The 25,339-nt window shown below is 40.8% G+C and overlaps 1 protein-coding gene across 1 annotated transcript in view; it reads left to right on the forward strand.

Moving 5' to 3' along the window:
* DYNC1I1 (dynein, cytoplasmic 1, intermediate chain 1) overlaps positions 1 to 25,051 on the forward strand; it is a 176,809-nt gene extending 151,758 nt beyond the window's left edge. Inside the window, exons 14-15 of the mRNA XM_009994970.1 lie at positions 5,824 to 5,949; positions 24,927 to 25,051. Of these exons, the coding sequence (XP_009993272.1) occupies positions 5,824 to 5,949; positions 24,927 to 25,037 (237 nt within the window). The 3' untranslated portion in view covers positions 25,038 to 25,051. The remainder of the gene's footprint in view (positions 1 to 5,823; positions 5,950 to 24,926) is intronic.
* Positions 25,052 to 25,339: the final 288 nt, after the last annotated feature.

Genomic DNA, 25,339 nt, shown 5'->3' on the forward strand with positions numbered 1-25,339 from the left:
AGGACAGGGCAGGGCGCTGCGGGGCTGCCTGCCCGGCCCCCGCCCCTCCCCCGCAGCCCCATCCCGGCCGCTGCTCCCGGGACCGACCGGGGCGGGAGGGGCCCCCCCGGAAAGAGGCCAGCACAAATAAATAGCCGCGGTGTCCAGGGGAAAGGAATCTCCTTCCTCTCCGGGTTATCTTAAGGTGCGCTTTTTGAACCGCGCCCGTTCTGTAGTTTGGTTTTATCCCCCGCCCCGGTTTCTGGCACCCTGCGGGTCCCGGGGCAGCCCTTCCACAGCCCCACGTGTTCCCGTGGCAGCTTTAATTCCCCTTCCTGTGTATCTTCTAGTCCGCCGAACACTGTAACTCCAAGCTCCGCACCAGCACCGCCCGCCTGCCCCTTCATTGTCCCCTCACCCTGCCGAGCCTCCAGCTGCGCTGGTTGAGTTTTTCAAGCACAGGCCGTCTCTCTCACGTCGTTTTATACCCTCACCTTATTTTCCTCTTTAAAATTGGCTGTGAAATGTAAAGGCACGAAGGCAAATGAAAAACAACACGTTTTTCTTCAGTCGCCCATAATAGAGACCACTGGGGAGGAAACACTGAATCTCACTGATGAGATAGGGTTAATCAGATGGGTTTTTTGCAAAGATTGAGATGGTAAACACTGTATTTTTTAAAAACCATTTTCTAAATGTGCCAAACACCCATTTTTCTTCCTCATATTTCAGGTTTTTAAAATGCTGCAGGCTTATGTCGATGCTGGTTTTTCTGGATTTGAGTTTTCCCCAAAATGGGTTTGGAGAAAACCTGTGGTGTCACTGGAGGTCACACTCAGATGGCCAGCAATCAGTACTCAGCACAAGAATCGGCTTTTTCTTTCCCTCCACTGAAGTCCTGTGTATTTTTACTTAATGCCATGTAAAATTAAGAACAAACAGATGGTAAAAGAGTAACATATTAAGCAGGGTTTTTTTATTTCCAAAACCGAGAAGACCAAAGAGCAAGCGGCAGAATTTCCCCCATGCACCCTATTTTTTACAATTTATATTTTTTTAAGATTAGTTTGGTAGTTAAAACGCCTTTCAGAAAAACATGCTATACATTTCAGACAGGGTAAAATACAGGCACAGTTTATGGCTTCCAATGAATGGTGCTTGCCATAAATAAGCATGGACAGGTAAGAGGAACCAGCACCGGGCGCTGCATTGTCAAGGGGAGCAGTGGGGCCTTTTGAAGTGCTCTGAGCAGGAAGCAGCACAGCCTTTTTAATTAGAGCATATACAGCTGGAGGATATACAAGAGGAGTCTCCTCAGAATTTATTTTGGGAAGGGAGGGACATATCCTTCAGGTGTTGTCATTAATGCAGGCCTAAACACAGAGCATAAACCCCAGCGTTTTAAGAAGAAGAAGAAGGAAAAAAAAAAAATAACCCTTTCCCCTCAAATACCAGGGCTTAAATCCTGCTCTGCTTGAAATCAACTGATGTTTTGCCATTTAAGTCAATGAGACCATAATTTATTTCTAAAAGATTAATGTTGACCACTCGATCCCCTTCCCATCAATAATAAAGTTGTACGTAGAAAAGTGCTGAGATGTTTTCAGTGTGTTTACATATAAATACATAGGAACATAAAAAAAATACTCAGGCTCAATCCCGCTCTTTTTCTGCATGCAGGGCCACCCCTGATTTCACAAATTATTTCCATTCTGAGAGGTCAAAATCAGCCCTCATGTAAGGATCAGACTGGGATTATTTCCGTGGTGTCTGAGTTTTGTATTTTTATAAGAATCGAACTTGGGTCTCTGAAAGCAAAAATACCATTTGGTTTCCTTAGTGAGCACTGATGAAACAAATTTTAAAATCGCTATAAATGGTAATCTGGTAAACTCTGAATAGATGCGAGGTTTTGTTATGCCGGAGAAGCAGCAGAAGTGCCGCTGGAAGAGAGAACTGTAAGCAGTTTTGTAGAACATCGTAACTGAAAGTGAACGTTGCCCTCTATCTCGTGGGTCATAATTAGTTTATAATTTTCAAGATTTCTGTAATTGTTTACACCATTTAAGTCTCCACTGCTGCTTGCTAAGAAAAAGGCCACATCAGCACTTGGTAATAAAAAATCTTGCAGTACCTATTTTATAGATTACTATTACTTCTAGATGTCAGATATGTGATATTAAAGTATTTGTGAAGACAGTAGAAAATGACAGGTGTATTAATGTGTTTAACTGCCAGCTACTGATGAAAATCTCTGTGTAAGAACTGGATATTATTGTTATTTATGAGACCTGGTTTTGTTTAATCTGGGAAATAAGCCACATTGTTATTTTGGTATTATTTTGTAAACCAATTCAGAAAATACCTAGTTTTAGTCACAATATACTACCTTCACGTTTTTTAACTGGAACACAATTTCCATTAGTGTTTATTAAAAACATTTCTCCTGAGAGTTATGTGCTTTCCGATCAAAATAACTACAGTCATTTAACCGTACCACAGATTTAATCAGTTCTTCTCAAAATCTCAGTGTAAAGTAGCAGGGGTATTTGTGTGGTTCATGCTGATCTGTGGATACCAGAAATTGTTCCTGTAATAGCAGTGAAGGTTATCACATTTTATTTTATATTTGATAAATGACTATAAAACCTTAAAAAGCAAAAAAAATCCTTACCCATTACTTCATTTTCAAAATGAGTACTATTTTTATGGATTAGTATAGTGAGGTTTGCAGATAATTTTCAGGTTACCAAGTGCTGATTTCTTACCTGTGTGTCCGTTACATTCCTTTATTGATCAATATTGGAGAAAGTCTCTAGGTTATTGTTGAGTTTTATTTATCTATGAACTGATACTAAGTTGACTTACAAATTCACTTATCTCTGGTGGGTTATATCTTATTCAAATTATTATTGTTGGGGTGGGTTTGATATGGTGAAGATGGTGTTTATTTCTAGAATCAGAGAACAGATACATTTGCAAGCAGGTTTTGACACTACATAAGCATTACAAGTAAAAAATAAATAAAAAGGTATACTCTTATCATGCAGGCTTTTCTGACTGCATCTTTCTTAATCTGTTACCTGTTAAAATCTCATTTCAAAATTGTTAAAAACCTGACAAGCACCAACTTCAGAGATTTTGTAAAGTATTTCAAATGTGATTTTAAAAACATAATGCTATCACTATAAAATAAACTCTAATCTTTGAAATCTAAAATAGGCACGTGTAATTCAACCTATCACTACTGAGAGCAGACAAATCTATTTTAAGATACTTTGGTTTGACTGCATTTCTCTCCATGTTAATGGAGAAAAGGCTTTTTATTTAGATTTTTTAGGATAGTTTCATTATTGCTTTTTATTTTGTTAGGTAGCTTTGTGGAATAGTTACAGCATTTTACAAAAACATCGGGTTTGGTTTTTTTTTTAAAAAAAAAAGCATGGGTTGAGTCTTGTGTCTGTGGCATGCATGCTTTTCCTTTTTTTATGTGGAACACTGAAAGAATGCTGTATTAACAAAAAACCCAGCTCTAGAGTTATGTGTTTCAGCCTTCAGGAAGATTTGGTGAAAAATTCAGTGCCTTAAATATGTGCTGTTTATGTATTTGCGTGTGAAACAAATATCTTTGATCTAAAGCTTTCTGAGGAACAGAGCTGGTTAGTAGATTAGTCCTCTAAAATGTGGCATTTACTTGTTTGAAGAAACCCGTTTTCCAAATGTTATGAAATTAATTTTGGCTGGAATTAAAATAGCGGGATTTTTTAGAAATTGGTGATCACAGGAGTAGAAGTTGCTCGTTTTCTACTATGACTTTATCATGGATCAGTGACCCCATGTCATTGATTTCAGCCATTGACTCTCACCCATGAAGCAATAACAGACTTGGGACGAGGAGTTAGAGCATGCCAGCTTTTTTGGATAATGCTGCCTTGGACAGGACCTAGGCCTTGCACAATGGGGAGATGAGTCCAATAGCTTTTTGCATTTGAATTAGTTCTTAAAGGGGGGTGGGGAGGTGGTATCTGCTTTCTGATTGCTATCCAACATTATTTCTACATCATTCTGCAAACAAAATCCTCATGCATGTCACATGTGGGGCACAGGAGTGAAGCTACAGTGAAGCCCTTTGCAGAGGTGACTCCTTAGCTTGGCAGGCTAGCTGTGCTGGAGGTTCCAGCTTGGTTTTGCAGCCCAGTGTCAGGGGCAGTGAGGAGAAGTGGGGAATTCTTCACAGGGAGAGAGGCAAGGCAAGTAGCCAGGCTTCCCAGTCCTTGTCCTGCTGCTGGTGGGACTGTGCATGCGCTGAAGCCGTAATGAGAGTCTCGGGAAGTCCGTAAAGGTTCAGCTTCCTGCCGTCACTCATGTGACACAACGAAGGCCCTACAGCTGAGGAGTAGGAGGTTGGCATGGAAGCTATACAGTGTTTTAAAATTATTTTTCTCCTGGATCTTTGGACCTGTCTCATGATTACAATGTAAAGCTACAGCCAGAGAACTGAGATGAAGTCAGCAAAATCCTGGTTTTGTTTATCTTTGTCAATGTTCAGACTAGCCTTCAAGCTGCTTTCTTCGTGCTTCAGCTGCATTGTGCTGACCATGAGGACAGGAGTGCCTGTCGCTGCTCCAGAAGTAGCCCAGACTCTGGTTCCTGTCCAGCCACCTCTTCTTGCCTGGACTGCTCTCCAATTCCATGTCCATTTATAGATCCCAGGGACGCTCCCTTGTCCCAGTCTCACTGGGTGACCAAGGCTTGTTCCCACAGATGTATCTGGCACAGGAGCTTTATTCCCATTTGCCCTGACCTAAAAAGCATTAATACTAAAGAGCATTAAAACTAACGAGCCTTGTTTGGAAGACTGTCACACCACGCTACAGGCTTCTTGCTCAGGCAGGTTCTCCTGTTAATGGCAGCTGGGTGGAGCATTAGCAGACTTGCAGGTTACCATCATTTGTCTTCTGAAGTGACCTAGATCAACTGAGTGATCTACCTATCTGGGACAAACACCCACACAGTTCCTTCCTCCCACAGCATCTTTTGGTGCCCTCATTCCAGTGTGGATTACAAATACTTCTCCTAAAATGGTGTTCATTGCTCAATTCCTGTCACGCATTAACCATTATCTTTATGTATTCTTGTGGATCACCTCTTAAGTTGGTTAACTTGGGGCAGGGAGAGGGGTTGGAAATCAGACAGCATCCAGATGTATTTAAAGTAGAAGTCTCCTGGGCATGTCAAAGAGAATTGTGGGTATATATTGTAGGTGTTCCTAAATGCCAGGTCAGCTGTTCTTACATCTGCTGTGTCCTTGCTCTGAAGTGATTAGCTCAGGACTTTTCTGATATAAGATACCTAAGTTTTGACCTCTGCATCTAGTCGCAGAGGTGCATCTGGATTAAAGGATGTGTCAACATGAATACAGGGATGTGTTTGTCAACCATCAGGTTATCTGGGTCCAAATTAGAGGCCAGAAGCCAGGACAGGACTGAAGCCAAGTCCTGACCTCAGCTGGTTCTTGGTCATAAGCTGATGACTTTTGAGAAAGAAGCAGATGTGGGTTTGCATGTCTCTGAGGTTTAGGGGAAAAAACTGTTTCATTTACTGCCCTTTACTGTGGAAAAGACTTCCCTGCTCATTCCAAGCCATCTCCTACTCTTTGCTCTTTTTAGCACACAAAGAAACAATGAACACTTTTTTTTTCTGCCCCCAGCAAGGATTGTGTGTTACTTCCAGCAATGCAGAGGAACTTGTGACTCACCCAGCTAAGCAGGACATTCAGAACTGACCCCCTGGTTCGCAGGCTGTGTGATTTTATTGTCCTTCCTGTTCCTATTGTTTCTACAGGTTCCCACAGCAAGCGTCACCATTGAAGGAGCTTCTGCCCTCAACCGTGTCCGCTGGGCCCAGGCTGGGAAGGAGGTAGCAGTTGGTGATTCAGAAGGCCGCATATGGATCTATGATGTTGGAGAGGTATTATTATTGGTTTGTGTTGTGTTGGTTTTTTTTAAAGTTTGGCTCCTGGAGAATGCCACATCCAACTGAGAAAAGATCATGTATCATAACATGTGAGTTAGGACAGCTCTGCCGAATTAGCCAGATTTCTTTCATTGGAGTCCCCGCTGACTTTGGGTTGCCAACAGTGTCTTAAAGCTACCTTTCAGAAGAGTTAACTAGTTAAAGTCTCATGAAATAAGTCTTTTTTGAAAGTTTTTGGTGTTCCTGAATTGTTTTCTTTTATGATCCTGTGGGTACAGTTGGAAAAAGTTACAAAGGAGTGTAAAGAGGAAAATAGGGGTGCAAAAAGAAGCTGCCCTGTTCTAAAGCTGGTACTGAAGGGTTCACCTTTTATACTCCAGTATGTCTTACTTCATAACTGGCTTAATGCTGTAGATTTTTTGCAGCACAGTTAGTGTACAGTTAGTACTGAATAATGCTGAGTATGTGCAAAAGAACTATCAGGAGGAAATTAGAGGTGTTATTGTGGAGGATGGTAGGTGCATGTGTGATAAAGAGCATGTAGGTGTTGAGAAATAGCAAGATGTGTATTCTGTGCCTTCAGGCTATTCTCAATCCATCCTGCTACATTTTAGAAAAAACATCTAAACTGCAGTGTGTTTGGCACTGATGGAATCTACCTCTGTTGATGAATATGCTCTAAAGTGTTCTGTCGGCATTACAGTCCTTTGGAACAGCTGAGGGTGAATCTCTGAGCAATCAGCTTTTATGTAGAGAATTTGTTTTCCGTCATTATCTGTGATAGGATACTGAGATATCCATCTCTACACAGTAGGAAAACATTATAGAATACATACAGAATTATCTGTAACTCTCGTAAAGTGATTTTATGGCCCATAGCAAAATTGCTTGTGCATGACTCATTTTTGGATTGCATTCACTTGTGGAGGAGCTGCCTTTCCTCACAAATATTTGCTGAAACTTCTTGCTGTATTGTTAGCATAATTTCTAAAGTGTCTAAGGTTACTGCATTCAGATTTCCCCTGTGACACTGGCAGGCCAGACTATTTATTTATTTTTCAGTTTTGCATGACAGTTCCGAAAAGGTGGTTTTTCTGTCTTTCAAGTGATATGACAGACTATGAAAATGTCTTTGATGACAGTGCAGTCTTATCTTGTCTGGGAGTCTAGACAGGTGGTAGAAATGTCTCTTCTTGCGTATCACACACCAAATCATTCATAGGATTGTTTATCCCTGCACCCAGGGAGAAAATAGATTTAGTGTTCTATGCAGAAAAAGTAATATTTAAGATTTTGTCCTTTACTCTCTGTAATCAGACTTAAACTTGCAAACTGAGTCACCATGAAACACTCAGAGCCAAAAGACAAGCTTCTATTAATGGAAAAGGAAAAAGAAAAGAGTCATTCTACAGTATTTATTTGTGTGAGTCCAGGTCAGTGATACGTACAAGTGTTCTGCTTCAAGGATGTTGCATGCCCTGCCCTTGCAGACTCCCAGTGTCTCCAGCACAGATCCATGCACAGTTAGTTACACAAACAGATGGATGCCCATCCACATGGCTGCTGACAGGTCATGGGCCATTGCCACCCCTCCTCCTCTTCCATAATGAATGAAGAAGCTCATTAGTTCATTGCCTGGTTCATTTTGGCAGTATCAGTCTCTGCAGTAATTCCTGTACCAAATTTAGGAGAGATGGTCTGGGCTGCAACAGCTTCAGATGCTACCAGAGCTGCTCTGTTGTTAGTGGATTTTTCTGTTTCAAAGAAGAACGGTGCTCGTAAGATCACGGAGGGCTTGTACAGTGAATAACAGCCTCTTCAGTCATTAACCCTCTGTGCCAGTCCATAAGAGCTCTCTGATGAGTTATCTTGTGCTTAGCTGTCCTCAAGCTAAGGGGACTCACAGCCTGCACATGCTTTTGGAAGGTGTCTCAAGGAGCATGGCAGCCTTCAGGGCTCTGTACTTCAGTGTGCAGGCACCGGCCAGCTCCTTGGCTCAGCTGGAGTCCTCCTTTGATTGTCCTTTTTGTACGGGTGTGATTCTGGGATACGACGGGGTTGGTCTGACAGTTTAAAAGGGTCAGTCCTCCCGCTGCCAGCCAGCAGTCCCTGGCCACGTCCCTGCTGCCCCGGGTGTGTGCCAGTAGCAGCGCTTGGCACCACCCGCATTGTGGGGAGAGGGATGGATCAGCAGAGAAGCATTTACGTATTCTTGTTTGCTGGGTTTGTTTTCCTGGGGGTATTTTTTCTCCATGAACTGACTCAGTATAAAAGCAGATGAATGAGCACAAGGCTGGGGTCAAGGAGCTGGGAGCTGGACTGTACAGCACCTGGCAGCACCTTGCTTTGGTATTTGACCCAGCAGTATTGCAAAGCCCAACAATAAGGTGCGACTGTTGGCCTTTCAGCAATAGCACTCTACCCATCTCCTACAGCATAAGCCTCTGAAAAGGCCTCATCACTGCAAGAACTCACCCCTGCCTGACTGATAACTCAGTAGCATCCACTTATTTGAAAGTGCATCTCTCTGATTTGGGAAGATGGGGGTGATTACTTGCATTAGAAAGTCAGCAGGCCACTTTACAGAGACCCTAAATCAACTCACTAAAAACATTAATGTTCCACTTAAAATGCAACATTTAAAAACCTTTGTTTTCTCATGACTGTTCCAAATATCTTGTTAGATCAGCTGTAAGTACATAAAACATTGGTTCCATCAGAAAAAGTTACTCTATTTGTATTATAGTAGAGCACAGTGTCTTTGAATACTGTATAAGCAATTTTTCTTACCTGTTTGAAGAGACAACATTGGCTTCATCCTGGCTCAAGTCAGGACATCCATTAATTTTGATCAGAGCAGAAAACATCAGGATATCAAATCATGAAGGAAAATAATTAAGTGATAGGAACTTTTACTTTGGTAGGTTCATCACAGTTTTAAAGAACTATTCTAGAGAGCAGTAAATTTTACTGTTGCTGTTAACCCATATGGTATAAAGAGAAAACATTATATGGCCTAAGGGAAAATGTAAGACCTAACCTTGCATCCTTTGTGAAGGCAAGGGTTATGCGATCAGGGCTGTTTTGCTTGTGTAAGACTTTAGAATTTGGCCCTTTTTGATACGTTATCCAGTCATAGTATTTATCATGCAGGAATTGGCAGAAACATGAAGAACGTGGCTTGATCCATGACCAGGGAGTTAAGAATAATGGTGACATTTTCAGTTAGTCTATATAATGTTATCTCCTTAGAGTATGTACTTTTAGTTGTTTGATTTCAGCATCATGTCTGAAAATAACTGAACACTTTTATTTTCACAGTGTGGGGTCTATTTTCTACTCCATGCGTGTGCTTTATGCCCATTAGCATTAATGGGAGTTACACACACACTTCCAGGGGAGAGGAGACTTAAATAGTCTATATAGATGTTCTCTTGTGGATCAGTAACCTCTGATTAAAGAATGTAAATTATAAAATAAAATCCCAAACAGACATGCAAAAATCTTGATTGTTTCACTGTGGTGGGATCTTAAACCTATATAACTTAATCAGAATAGTATAACCTGTCATTGTAAATACACTTTACTCTCTGTAGTATGTGAATATTCAAAACTTTGCTGGTCTAGTAGTTGAGTTATTATTGTGATGTACATATAATGTGTTTTATCATCTGTGGTCTTATGGTCTTACTGGGCAGCAAGATTTCTATATGGTAGAAGTTTATTTTAACAAAACATGGACCGCTGACTATAGATTTATTCACATGTCCAGGTGATTGATAGTTAGACCTAACTGCATGTCTCTTTTGCAGATATATTTGCTAGAAAGCTTGCTCCCATTGTGCATGCTTCAGTGATGTGACATGGTCGCCACTGTCATAAATATTCTGTAACAACCATGTTAGTTACTTACCTGGCTTACTGAGAATGTTCTTTGGACCTTTAGTCGTGAAAGAAGTAGCTTCTTAGCCCCCTTCCATGATTTCTTTCTTTTTTTACCATTGATCTCTTCCAGGTCATATCCTACTTTTATTTTGAATAAATAGATAGAAACTCTAAATCGATTATTTATTATTTTATTTTAATAAAACATAAAGTAAGTTTCAAGCACGGGATTGAAGAATTTGAAACTGTAATCAATCTACACTATTTTGCTAAACTAGTTACAGGACAAACTATCATTTCTGTTTGGTGGTCCTTCAGACAGTTGATTCTAGAAATGCTTTCAAAACATGACTAATATGACAGATAGAACTGGAGAAGAGTAAGAGAAGGTCTTTCCCTAGACTGTCAAAGAAAGCTGGCACTGCCAAAGAAAGCAGTTGCCTGGGATTCATCAGTCAGTTATTACTTCTGTCCTCGTCTTTGCAGTGAAATCAGAGTCATGTTGGTGTTTGTGGACTTACTTAGGTTTCAGCGTTTACATCACCCTAAGCCCTTTTAGGGCTGCTGTGTTAGGTTGTTTGTGTACTTCCCCATTTGCTCCATGAGGGGTGTTAGTCCCTTATCTAATTTTCAAGTACATGACCAGTGAGGGAGGAGCTGGCAACTGTTGAAGTGATACAGTAAGGAGTATCCCACTGATGCCTACAAAATAATTTCCTTTGATTTCTGCAGCCTTTAACTGCAGCTCTGAGATTCTTAGGGTTCTAGACAGAGAGAAATGCATAATTGTGACCAACTCTCACATTTCAGCATGGTTATTGAGTTACATTTTTCTGGGTAGAGTGGGGAGGGGTTGCTACTTTGTTCTTCTATCTTGAGATGCCTGTGATTCTCTATAGTTTTCGTACAGAAAATATATCCAGCATCTCATTCATGCAGTTAAAAACTGCTGTAGCCCAGAGAGAGAAATATGAAACTAGGTTTTGTTTCATGTAGTTATCCAGGTAGATTTTCCGGTAGGTTTACTTTTGCCATCATAAAGCTCCTGTAGAGCATATATGGAGTTAGGAAATGGTTTTGCTGCAAAAGCAGAGTTGAGATTCGCCATAAAAGATTTTATTTTAAAATCTGTGTTGAGTTACAAGTATTGGAACACAGATAAATGGCTCACACACATATTGCGAAGGCAAATTAGAGCAATAATAACGGGTTGTGCTTACAACCAAGTTTTATTCAAAATCGTTCAAAGATCAAGTAAGATACAGTGGTTACAACAATGCACACAATCAGGGCGTAAAGGATAATTAAATGGATTGCAAGGCAGTGCCTGAATCTCACCATTGATATTTTTGCTAGGGAGGGTGGAACACTGGCCTCGGAGAATTTTAAAAGCATGTTTTAACAAAGCAAATCTCTTACAAGTTGTTGAAAAATGTAAGGAGCTATGGTTTTGATTTCTTTTCCCCTCCGCCTCCAGTTTTATAATGTTGAGTCTTGGGAGTCTTTTTAAACTGGAAGTTCTTACAGGTGACAAAAAATAAAAAGAGAGAATGAGAGCATGCGAGGAAGGCAAGCTTTTTACTTGAAAAATATCTGAAATATTGAACAGAACAAGCTCTTTGTCCCTTGTCATTTGAATTTTGACTGATACAGCCAGTATTCACAAAGAGATTTTTGAAGTAGGTTAAATAAGAGCTCCCTAATGAAAAAAAGGCACTAGTTTGAAATCAGTCAGTTTAATTACTGTGTTTTATGAAGGCCATTACCCATTGCTGATTACTAGGGTGATAAAATCTTTAAGCTTTGGTAGCCTCCATAGGGGGTGAGCCGATCTAAGTAGAGCAAAGTCCAGTCATTATCACCCTAAATACTTGTGTTTCTCATTACAATATTCATTACTTTAGGTTACTGTGTATGCTTTGAGGTCTTTATGTAAGCACTGGTTTATTCTTCTGTAGAAAAACAATGTTGTTATGTTGATCAGTTGAAACCAAGCATTTATATACTTCTACAGTTTCAAGGGAGGCTTGGCTACATCCAGACACAGGAATGCATACATTTCTGCCTGTGAGTAGCTCTATACACTCCTATTCATGGCTGTGTGCTTCTCGGTGCAGTGACACTAGACTGATAAGAAGTGGAAAAGGATATGAGTTACCTTGTTCTTTCGATCTGTTTTGCTACTTAAATAAGATGCAATGGAGCCTTGTGTTCCTAATAACAGTCTTTATTAAGAGGTACTTTTCAAGAGGGAAAACTGAGCCATGATCAAACTAATCTGGCTTACCCAAGGCTGGTTGCTGAGGGTTGGAGCTATTTATCTCCAGTGCCAGTCTAGGGTCTTGTGCTTCCCTTTCCCTGCTGCCTCTTGCACATCATGCACCATCACTGCCCCTCTGCAGCTTTGTCATGACCTTCTGACTTAGAAAGCAGCTTTATAAAAGTGATGTTATTTAAAAGATGACTTGAAAATCAAATAATGTCTTGTCTTGTTTAAAAATGTGTATTTTTTAAAAACACTGGAAACGTGTCAGGGAGATATGTAGGTCTGGGCTACTTGGAGAGGATAGTAGCCTGTGGAAAGAGACTGAAGAACTTGGTGTCACTAGCCAAGGAAGTCTGAGCCAGTTGGCAGTACAGATGATTCAAGTACTTACAGAGATAGGAGTGCTTGGGGCCAGAAAGGGAGAACTAGTGAAGCTGAGGATGTGCAGCTACCACAGCATGTGGCTACAAGTTGGCCATGTTTTCATGTCAGAAATTAGAAGAATATTTTAATTATCAGAAGGATGAAGTTCCAGAGCAGGTAAGGACAGTGGTACAAACAGCCTGTTGAGTGGAGCCTGTCAACAGGATTTTGTGATAAGCTTGCATGTGATACAGCAGAGAGTTGCACCTGGTGTACAGGGCCTGTTTACTGCCTGTGATATGTAGGCTTGTTCTTGGTAATGACAGGGTGTCCCCTGTTTCACTCTCTATATAAATGAACATGAAATTCTGTTTCTATTTTACTACCATAATATTACTTGTTAAAACTAGAGGAGGAAGTACCAGATTCTTAATGAAGATACACGTTCTCTCGTTTGTGGATTAGACAGTGGAATTAAATGGGCATTAGTGAAAACAATCAGAAAAGGGGAAGTGGGAGGGGTAAGTAGTCATCCAAAAATATCATTTGATTCTTTTCCCTTACCTTCTGGTTGCATATGATGAAATATTTCAGTATTTCTCCAGAGAAAGCTCGGTAGCTCCCTGAAGAATTAGGCGAGTTTCCAATGTAATACAAATATCTCTATATGAATTCCTCAACTCATCGTATGAAATAAAAGGCTTAAGAAAACCAGTCAACGAAACAACAAAAATCTGTCTCCAGTCCCTTCTCTTAATTTGCACACTACTTTTAAAGCTGACTTACATTTCCTTTTCCCTTGGAAAAGCCCAGATCCTCCCCCTGCAGAGAGGATCAGAGAGAGCAAGCCACATGTGACATGAGTTAATCATGTAGCTTAATGCACCATTAGAAGGCACTCAGATAACGAAGTGATGAGAGCAGCAGAAGAGAAGCTGTAAGAGATCATTCATTTTCTGCACAGTAGAGCCTGCAGGAGAGGGAGAAAGGAGAGCTGCATGTGACAGTCTTCCTGCTGGCATTTACATGGTGAGCTGGGTAACACTCTAAAGGGCAAGGAGAAAGGCAGGCTCCAGATTTGACGTACTGGTCTGTCCTCTGTATGTTTAGCATGTTAGCACTACCTGTGGCTTCACTGCTAGCTCCTCAGTAACTGCTTCTCCTGAAAACCTTTCAAAAGGCTTGGTGAAAAGATAATCTGGGTCTTGGCTTTCCATGATAGTTGTAGGTGTGACAGTGGAAGCTGAGCCAGTGCCTTGGCTGGTCTGCCCCACACTGACCATGTTTTCTGGAACCGTGGTGGGGGACTCAGCGGAAGTCAATGCATGTGTTAGTAGTGTCACAGGGTATGTATTTAAAATACCTAGTTAGCCCGTTGGGTGAGATTTCCACTGAAAGTTGACCTCTTTTCTGATGTAAGAAGAAGGGTTACTGAAAAATGTTAATGGCTTTAAGTAACAGAGAGTATGGAAAGGGAAAGTACCAAACACACAAAACTTAGTTTAAGCTCAGTTTGTGTGCAACAATTTGCAAATTTCATTGAAATTCATGTGTTACCATTGTGGTGTGAAAACACTTCTGAAACAAGAGCTGCTTTGTATAATTAATTCTCATTATGCTTCTGTGGCTCCAAGCTGACACATCTAGTAGCACTTTTCATTTTGAGAATCCTTAACTAAATTTTCAATCGCTGTTATGGTTTGCAAAATGGTCAGTACTTTAAACATGAAAAAATACTTAATTTAGGAGTTGGAAAGTAACAGTTAAACTTAAATACCAATTGAGGAAAGGTCTGGGCCTTAAGACATCCATTTCAGTGGCTAAAATGGCATATTCCACGTTTGATTTAAATGCAAAAATGTATCCTCCAGTGTCTAGAGTGATGGAAAAGTTTATGTCTGAAATGAAAAAAAACAAAACAAACAACAAAACCCAACAAACTCCCCTGCTATTTTTCGTGGATGAGCTTCTGCAGATAATGGAATGTATGCAAAATCTCAGGGAAGACAGCAACTCTCCTGCAAACCAAAGTCTTTGAGCAGTTCATAAGCTGCTTTTGGTGAGAGTTCATTTGCCAGCTGAGAGGCAGGACGCTGTGGCAGAAGTCCTTTACAGTTCCTGTTCTGCCAGATTTCCTGACATGAATCATGGCATGGACATGGCCAACTTGGTTTGGAAAGGCAGCAAGCTGAGCTGAAGACACTATGATTTATGTCTTCCCTGAGGCAATAGTCCTTCACTCAGCTGAAGTTCCAGGGAAGCACCTTTGCCAGTGCAGCTACCCCACAGGCTGAAGCTGTAGTATTTCAAGTAAAAATGATGCAACAGTTCTTCCAATCAGTGTAGCTGTCAGTAGGAGAAAAAAAATAAAAGATATTGAAAAGAGCAATAGGTTGAAGCTCCTTAACTTCTAGTTTTGATCCATTTGGTACTTTTAGGCTTTTTAATACAATGGTGAGAACTGATAACATAATTTGGTAGCGGAGGAGTTCTCCTGATCCCTTAGCTCCAAGCATTAAATTTCCTGAAACCCATGTAAAAAATTACAGGAATTTTCACTGACTTTGAGAAATTGTAGCCAAAGCAGGACTGAGATCCCCATGGGAGAGAAATGGCAGGCAACATGCCTAACTGTTTTTTTTTTAATCAACCTGTAAGTTGAGGGCACCGCAAAAGTGGTGGAAAGGTACAAACTTCAAGAACTTTGCTTCTTCAGGGCACCACTGCTTTTGAAGGAAAATTTTTCTGAAGCGTGGCAGATGCTCTTTCTGCTCCCATAGCTGATTAATTATATTGAATCTCTTTTGTTTCAAAGGACTTAAACAGGCCAGTAGTCTCTGCCATTGAAATTATCACTCACGGAGATCTGTAGGAGAGGATCCCCACAACGTGGCTGGTGAAAGCTCTCTGGTGTGCTCAAGAATAGGCTATAAGCTTATAGGTTAGGGTTTGTTTTTTAAAAATAATGGGAGATCTAAGGAAACAAAAGTAATCTAAATTTCAGCTTGCAGTAATCCTTTTCAATATGACTGGTGATTACTCAATAATTTATCTTTTGTAATCAATGTCAAGTGCAGCATTTTGGTACATTGAGGGAAGCATAATGTGATAGCTTGGACATCTTTCTGGTTAATTCAGGAGAGCCTGAGCCAACTCTGATATTATAGGTGGAACTGTACAAATGTCTACAATTTGGGATCCTTTCCACTTCTTTGTTTGCTTTTCCATATGCCCTATCGAGTTTTAATACTTCAGGCTGAAGTTTTCCATAATTGGTGTTTGCTTCCAGCACAGGTTTTGTTGTTTCTTACTGTTGGTTTTTTTGTTGTTTTTTTTTTAAGATTAAAGACAGCATCACAACTCAAAATTAATAACATGCTCAAATTGAGGTAGTTAGCCTTAACTCTGACATTTCCTATCTTTGAAGTGTTACAGTCTGCAGTCTTAATGTTCTGTTAACATGCATTTGTATGTCATGCATGTATAATTTATGGGCTACATTTTAGTCTGTTCTCCTGTTGGACTGGCATCGAGATGACTGCTGCAGACAAAGAGGGCTAAGTTTAGAAAAGGATTAATGGGCATTCAAATCTTTGAGTTCCTATGTAGGCCCTTTTATACTGTGTGTCTTTGCACATTACATATAAATTATTAAAATAACACCATTGTTTGCTTGGTATTCAAAACATAATTTACCATCAGCTATGCAACAATTCAGTAGCCACTGTTCTCCCTAGGAGAAAAAGTCAAAGTTTGCTGAAAACAGATTCAGTTTCTGTTTGAGATTAAGCTTTTTTTTTTTTTTTTTTGTCATATAAGCTAATATTTTGTCTTCTTTTTACTATGGCAGCACTAGTTAAATCAGACCCTGCTGGTGAATTACAAAGAAATAAATCACAACAGACATTAATCTAGATGAGGGCTGAGTAATTAACTTCATAGAAGGGTGGTGTAGACTGTGTCTGTGACACTAGGCTGACTGCTGTGCATAGAATAAATGCAGTATTTAGGCTGCCTATGGTATTTCACCCCTTCAATTAAGTAAACAAATATATATAGAGCTACTCTGGAGTGTATCCTTTGTGGTCTAAACACTGTATCTTATTAAAATCATCTGCATGCAGTATGTGGGGTTTGAGTTCCTGCCAGTGGTTTCATCCATTGTTAACAGTGATGCTCGGCTCTCCCAAGAGTTAAATACAGTGGTACTGCAGTTATGTAGAAAGGGTGCTCTTGGTTACTTTGGTGGCCATTTCGCCACATATTACCTCCCACTTTGTTTCCATCCATGTGTGTGGCACAGGGTGTTGCCTGGAAAAATATAGGGTTTTTCAGGAAAAAAAAATAAAATCCATATAGGTTGAGCAAACTATCAAAGGCAGTCTGTAATTGATTCTGGGGGGCAAGAACAGGGCCAGAATAGGTGCATGCCTGCCTGCTCCGTTTGTGTGTATCAAGATGTTTAATATTTACATTTACATATCTGTTTTTACTTCAGTGATAATGATAAAACATCTGTTGAACTCTGGAAGGTAGGATCAGTTGCTTAAAACAGAACTATGATTCTTGGTTTTCATTTGTAAGTATTACAGTCCTCATTCTGCAAGTGCCTTCTGTTCCCCGGAAAATTAGAGGCATCATCTCTTCTACTTTTTAGAAAACATCAAGCTGAAGTAGTTGCATTTTATAATCTTTAAAAATATTTTTACCAACCATGTCATAACTGCATTCAGATGTTAATGCATTGCACAAAGTGTTGGCAGCAGATTTCTTTTCAATGCAGCACTTGATTTTAAGAGTGTGATATGGACAATATAGGTTGACAAAAACTCTGCTTAAAGAAAATAACTAAAATTATATTTGCCTGAAGCTACGTTTATTTGATGATGCTATTAACATTGAAATAATATAATCATGGTAATAAACCACTCACTCAAATACCTTAGTGTGAGATTTTAGTCATTAAAGTTACTTTACCAGACTTGCTGTTTTCCACAAAGTCAAATGAATCTGAATCTTTTCTAATCTTTAATTAGCTATCTCTTCAAGGAGTGTTTAATTTGCCCTTCTCAAAAGTTATAATAGCAATGGGGTATTTTAGAGGTGAGAGAAACATTAATTTTCATATTTTTTTTATTTTCCCTGCTGCACGTGAGATTTTCTGCAAAGACGGCTGTGTTGAATCCGAGATAAATAAACAGGATTGTCTAAAATAAGATCAGATTTTGACTCCAAACAGCAAAAAAACCAAATGCAACTAATAAAAGATGCATGTTAATCAGAAATTTTCTGATTTCTAGGAGCATGGTGACCAGCTATAGAAACCCATCAAGGGTTTTCTGTATACAGAAGTAAGAAAGCATTGTACTTCTACGAAATGTGTTTGAATGGGGTCGCAGATTTTTGACTGGGGAACCACTATCACCTTTAGAGTGTATCTTGGACCACCGTGCAGGCTGGTCTGTGAACGTGTAATTGAAAACAGTGTGTGGCAGGATGGTTGCATGGGCCAGCTGCAGACCACATACTTTGGCAGATCGTTCCAAGCTGTGGTGTGACGGTTCATTTTCAGATTCTCCTTTTCCACCTGCCTCCACGAGATGTGTGAGTTAGAACCGATTATAGACTGTTCTGGTTGGAAAAATTTGCCCCTTCAGAACAACCCTTCAGTTAGAGACAAAGCTGAGGAAGTTCTTCCCATGGCTGTTTTTGCTTTGAGGCACATGAACTCTTGGTGAAGATGAAAACAAAAAAAAAAGAAGTTATTATCAACCTGGTGATTGAGATTGATTGATGCTTTCACCAGTGATCAGCGCTGGAGGTTTTGAATCCCCATCTCAGCGATGGGTGGATTGACACAAGAGGTATAGTCATTAAATTGAAACAGAGTGGGTTGAACATGGACAAGTGTGCTCCCTTTCAGCCTGTGGGACACTGGTTCCTCCCAAGTGGAGGTTGCTGCAGAAACAGTGTTTTTTGTCCTTCTCGGGAGAGTCCCCAGCTCTCAGGGGAGAGTTGTGCTGGACAAGAGTGTGGAGGGATAAAGGCAGGAAGAGTTTGTCTGCTCCCATCCCAAAGATTTACAGGCTCCAGGGAAGGCGAAGACCCAGGAATAAAGTGAAATTTCCTCAGTGAATAATTCAGTTGTTGGAAAGTGGTTTTTTGGGGAAACTGAAGCTATACAGAGATTTGGGCAAATTGAGCTGAAACACTCAGCCATAAAAAAGATGGATAGGAGGGAAATATAGAAAAATCTTGAAGTATGTTGTAATATCTTATTTCAACCTTCTGGATAGGTTCCTGTAAAAGGCACAGTCAAAGGTTTTTTTAAAAACCAAGATGATTCCTTTTTTTTTTTTTTTTTTTTTTTTTTTTTAATAGTCCTAACTTAAATAAGCAAATGTTATTAACAGGTGTTAAATGATCTGAAAATGAGATTAAATGTATATTGATTTATATCTTCAGGCACTGTTTTTTTTTGTTGCTTTTCTGCTTGCAGAAGCCCACCATTAGCTGTCACAAATGGCAACATTGAAAGTTGTCTGTCCAAAGCATCTCCTCCTGCAGTTTTAAGAGTAGTAGTGCCCCGTTCAGCCAGGAGGAGCGTGCAGGAGGGTTATCTTTTATTATCCGAAATGGACTTCTCTAAAATCATAGTAAGGGAGCTGCTGGAAGAACTCTGGGTTTTTATCCGGTAAATCAGTTTTTTAATATTAGCAAGAAAATTAGTTTGTGAACTAGTTTAAATGATACAATCTTAAATGTGTCTGGTATGTAGTTTGTTACGTCTGTTACTTTTCATATGTTATTGATCCGGTAAGAAGAAGTTACAGATACTCATAGATATTGAGTGGTTTTGGAAGAATATTTTATGGAAGTGAATTGGGGAAGGAGATCTAAAAAGTTAGTAGTCATATAAAGAAAACTTTGATATTTTAATTAATATTTTTTTTTAATGAGACCCCACTTGTCCTGAGTTAGATATCTTCATACAAGTAAAAATGGGTCACCATATTAATGTCCTGAGAAGATGTTTTCCTATACTAAATTTTCACTCCTGTAACCAGCTGAGCACATGCAACTTGTCAAGCAGAAGCAGGTTTATTGGAATGCATAAACTTGCAGTCACACTTGCAGGTCAGTAACCTTGCAGGCTGAACTTTTTTTGTAGTTTAAAAGCCAAATGGACAACAGAAGTTGACACTTCCTGATATCAAAACTGGAACAATAATGGATTTGATGGGTGGACCACTCGTTGGGTCAAGGAGTGGCTCCAAGAGTGGTGATCAACAGCTTGATGTCCAGATGGAGACCTGTGACGAGGGATGTTCCCCAAGGGTTGGTACTTGGACCATTGCTATTTAGCATCTTTGTCAGTGACATGGAGAGTGGGATCGAGTGCACCCTCAGCAGGTTTGCTGATGATACCAAGGTGTGTGATGAGGTTGACATGCTGGATGGAAGGGATGCCATCCAGAGGGACCTTGACAGGCTTGAGGAGTGTGCTTGGGAAACTGCAAGTGAAGGCCAAGTGAAAGGTCCTGGGCCTGGGCAATCCCAAGCACAAATACAGGCTGGGTGGAGAATGGGTTGAAAAGGGTCTGGAGGAGAGGGACTTGGGGGTGATGGTGGACAAGAAGCTCAACAGGAGCCAGCAAAGTGCACTTGCAGCCCAGAAAGCCAACTGTGTCCTGGGCTGCATCAAGATAAGCATTGTCAGAAGGTCAAGGGAGGTGATTCTCCCCCTTTATTTGGCTCTCATGAGACTGCACCTGGAGTAATGTGTCCAGTTCTGGAGCCCCCAACGTAAGAAGGACATGGAGCTCCTGGAGAAAGTCCAGAGGAGGGCCACGAAGGGGATCTGAGGGCTTGAGCACCTCTCTTATGAAGACAGGCTTAGAGAGTTGGGGCTGTTCAGGCTGGAGAAGAGAAGGCTCCAGTAAAACCTTATAGTGGCCTACAGGCTGTAGGATGAAGGGGCCTACAGGAAAACTGGGGAGGACATGTAGCAAGAGGATAAGGGGTAATGGATTAAAACCAGAACAGAGGAGATTTAGGTTAGACATTAGGAGGAAGTTCTTTAGTGTGAGGTTGGTGAAACACTGCAACGGATTGCCCAGGAAGGTTTTTGATGCCAGCTCCCTGAAAGTGTTCAAGGGCAGGTTGGATGTGGCTCTGAGCAACTGGGTCCATGCAGGGGGTTTGGAACTGGATGACATTTAAGGTCCCTTCCAACTCAAACCATTCTATAATTCTGTGAAAAATGCCCCTCTTCCAACAGCTTAACAGACAAAGTTATGCTAAAGTCACCACCTTGCTTTGATAATACTGGTTTTCCTCATTAAAATGACTATCTGACAGAACCTACATGTACCATGGTATTTAAGTTAAAGCAGTGTGAGTAATTCAGTCAATTAATTAGGTGTGGGTAGTACTTACCTTCTGTTGTGAAGGGATCAAAGGAGAGCACTTAATAGCGTTTATTTTCTTGTTGTCCTCCATACCATAGTGTCACTCAAATAAACTTCTGACCCAAATGTTAATACAAGTTATTGTATTAAGTTATTATGCTTTGGTGAACATTTCTATCCTGCGTCGACATCATGACTGTTGGGATTCAACACCTGCTGCTTTGTAGTTAACTAGAACTGGACATTAAAATGCAAAAATGCCAAGTTTTGGTGAGTGAAGAACACCCAAATAGCTCTAAACCTCAGCCCTTCTGCAAACTGTCTCCTCATTTCTTCCCCCTCTGGTATTTGTAGAAAAATCTTGTGCAGAGAAGCTGAGAGGGAGATTTCACAGAAAGACCCAGGCCTCCAGCACTTGCAGGTGGTCAGTGTGCCCAGCTGAAGGAACTTGAATGGAAAATAACTGGAAGGGGAACATTGATTCAGACAATTAGGAGTATCCTGACTCCAAACAGGAGTTTGTGGATACTTTTGGTTTTATTTGTGGTCTTTTGCTGTGTAACTATTGTGATTTGATATTTGGGCCTTCACAGAAAGAAGTGTGGGGGAATAGAAGTCAGTTTTTCCTTTGACTTTATTGTTACCAAGCTTTCCCTGTGCATCCCTGAGGAGTTTATGTTAGAGAGGTTTATCCTACTAACAGTCTATTAGCAGGATTGGTCCCTTGTTGAAAGCATGATGGAGTGTGTGAGATTAAATAACTTAAAATAAGATGAAGTTTTAAGTAACTAGATTGTGTGTGGACACAGAATGTATTAATCTCTGTGCTAAAGGTATTCACTTCAGTCATTAACTGTTTTGTGAACTGAGTCATTAAAAATGGCCCAGGTCTTTCAAACAATGCCAGCTGACAGTACTGCACGTCATGCATACCTTTCTGGTGAGGCTCTTCAAGTCTGAGATACCAAGTTGTTTTAATAGGCTGGACTTTGATTTTATTTGTCTGTGACCATGCTGTGGAGTAAAGGAAATCAAATTATCCGATCACATAAATACATACAATTTTTTTCTTTAGAATGACAAATTGTCTTCTTCAGCTGTTTAATACAGTGTAATGCTTTTAGGACTTTAAAAAACAAGGAGAAAGGAGGCTTTATTAAGTTTAGTCAGTCTTTTGCCTAGGAAATTGTTCCACTTTAATGATTTTACTACTTGAAATAAGTGCTGCTCATCTCATGTTTTCATTCAAGAGTTTGATAAATGATAGTGCCATCCACATCACAAGAAATAAACTCTTTTAGGACACAAGCAGTAGTAACTGGTAACTGCTGGTTTTGGTTGCCGCTATGATTGAAGGATTTCTGCACTGTCTCTTAGCTTAGTACACAGCAGCTTGTAGAGGTGTGTGCTTGTGACCAAACCCATGCTACAGGTACTTGAGTGTTGGTGCACTGACCTCCATTCTGGTGTTACATTTCCTTGTGCTGAAGGTTTTTGAAAGAGCAGAGCTGTCTTTCAAATAAAGACCATAACAGATCCACACCTGTGCGTTTTGAGTGTGAGAGACAGCTGTCTGAAATTATTTACTCTTGTAAGTCTGGTCTCTGTTCTCAGGGAAAGGAGAAAAATGCAGAAAGTGGAAGACAATGAAGGGAAACCCCAGAGTGCAGCAGCACCTATTTTTGGGGGTGGAGATGGCTTTAACATGGATTGCATGTCTTGGTCTGCAGCTTCAGTAAGTGCTGAACTGTACTATGTTCAGTGTTTCAAGAGGCAAAAAGCAAACTTGCACACCAGCCCTTCTTGGTGTAACCAAATAAATGATACATTCACTGTGCTTGGCAAGCTTTAAAACACACTTTAAATATTGTAGGGGCAAAGCTAGATACAAAGTATTTGAAAAACTCCTTGAAGGGAGGAAATATTCAGATCCAGTACTGCAAATTCCTGTCCATACGACTAACACTGAACTTGCAGCAGTGTACATGGGGCTTTCACACATGGTTCATGTTGGGCATATACACATGCTATTTCCTCAGCTGTCCTTTGTAATTCATGTCACAGATCTCTAGTTACATGGATTGCTGTTGGGATGTAAGAAGAGGGGAATAATTTGACTTTGTTTCAGTACCGTGTACCGTGCAGCCTCATGTGCACCTATCATCTGCTAGTGCCAATTTGACGTAGTTAGCCAACCACCTGCATAGCATTTTTGGTGGTGTTTTAAAATAAATGTCAGTACAGATTGAATATTGGGTACCACAAACCGGCTTAGCTAAGATTATGCTCATTCTTTAGTCTAAAGGCACCCATTCTTCAGGGTACTGAAGGCACTGCCTTCTTCAGTACCAAGCACTGCGTAACATTCTGAAACAGGTTTGGAGTTTTTTTCTCATATTATGTTCAGGACATGATCAAAGGACTTTGAAGAACAGTAAAAATATGCATGGTTCACCTGGATTCTTGTTGCTGTTTTCTGGAATTTGTGTTAATGAAAACAAAGTTTTCTCAAAGTGCTTACTGCTTTTTTTAATTAAAAAAAATAAAATAAAATTAAAAAACATCTCAATCCTAGCTTGCATTGTCTTTCAGAATGTGCAGTGTTGGATCCACTGCAGTATTATTTTGCCATAGCACTATAGCATTTTCTCTGGAAGCTTAGCTATTTAGATTATTCATCCCTCTTCAAGCCTTATGTTCAAGAGCTCTTCATTAGAAACATCAGTGGTATTAATGGAAATGGATCTTGTATGTTGATATAAAAAAATCAGACCAGTAATGCAGTATCCAGTTGGTATAACATTTCCATTATAATGTAATTGTGAACTCCTTAACGTAGAGGAGGGTAGCTAAAATAACACAATATATTTGTTTTACTATTAAGTGCTTTAATGAACTTCAGGAAAATAGTTTCAACGCAGTGTTGTAAAAGCTCTGTTACCGTGTGTGCATTGACCTCAGTTCTGCAAACAGTTACACTTGGGCACAGCCTGGCTGACTTCAAATGGCCAGCTCACATGTGTACAGTTAAACATACGTGTATGTATTTGTAGAGATCAGGGCCTCACTTTAGTTTGGAAAATCTGCAATATTTCAACCAAGAGGTAGATTTTGCAACGACACTCTGGTAAAAAGCTTTGTCTTAAAATCCAGCAGATAAAGCTTTTTTGTTTTCTCTGCCACTGGTGGTGAAAGTTCCTGCCAGTTGGTACTGAACAGGAGGCTGCCAGAGTTGTCCTGGCAACTTGGCAGCACTTTGCAGCTCTAGAAGTAACCAACCCATCGGCTTCCTGGGGTGAGCCCATGGGTCCTTCACCAGGTGCAGCCGCACGGGTGGTGACAGGAGCACCCCGCAAAGGAGGTGCCTCTGTTTTGGGCCAGAAACATGACCCATCTCCCAATTCCAAGGGCCAATGGCATCCTGGGGTGCATTAGAAAGGGTGTGGTTAGTCGGTCAAGAGAGGTTCTCCTCCCCCTCTATTCTGCCTTGGTGAGGCCGCATCTGGAGTATTGTGTCCAGTTCTGAGCCCCTCAGTTCAAGAAGGACAGGGAACTGCTTGAAAGAGTCCAGCACAGAGCTACTAAGATGATTAAGGGAGTGAAACATCTCCCTTATGAGGAAAGGCTGAGGGAGCTGGGTCTCTTTAGCTTGGAGAAAAGGAGACTGAGGGGTGACCTCATCAATGGTTACACATATGTAAGGGGTGAGTGTCAGGGAGATGGAGTTAGGCTTTTCTCAGTGATGACCAGTGATAGGACAAGGGGTAATGGGTGCAAATTGGAGCATAGGAGGTTCAAGGTGAATATCCAAATACATTTTTTTACCGTAAGAGCGACAGAGCACTGGAACAGACTGCCCAGGGAGGTTGTGGAGTCTCCTTCACTGGAGACATTCAAAACCCACCTGGATGCGTTCCTGTGTGATGTTCTCTAGGTGACCCTGCTCTGGCAGGGGGGTTGGACTAGATGATCTTTCGAGGTCCCTTCCAACCCCTAGGATTCTATGATTTTATGATTCTATGATTCCCTGTTGGTTTCTCCTCCAGCTGGCTGTTCCACACAACGACGAGTGGACCCGCTTCGCTCGGACCCTGGTGGAGATCCGCGCCAACCGAGCCGACAGCGAAGAGGAAGGGGCGGTGGAGCTCTCGGCCTAGAGGAGGAGGAGGAGGAGGAAGAGGAGGAAGAGGAGGAGAGGGAGCAGTGCCTGCCGCCCAAACAGCAGCTTTCCCCACCGAGCACGCCAGTGTCCAGTGTCAGAGTCGGTCTCGCTGTGGCTTTTGATGCCAGTGTACCTGCCAGTATTGCTCAGAGCATTCCATGTTAATCATGCTGCTTTACACACGGCTGAAAATATCCAGAGCATTTTCATACTTTGTATTTCTGTCTGAAAAGTAAGAAAGAAAAGACAAATCAACCCTTTATGGGTTTAGTTGTTGCCTTTTAACTACTTAGTAGC

Source organism: Chaetura pelagica, unplaced genomic scaffold (genome assembly GCF_000747805.2).
Source record: "Chaetura pelagica isolate M959 unplaced genomic scaffold, ChaPel_1.0 scaffold12, whole genome shotgun sequence".
NCBI classification, from domain to species: domain Eukaryota; kingdom Metazoa; phylum Chordata; class Aves; order Apodiformes; family Apodidae; genus Chaetura; species Chaetura pelagica.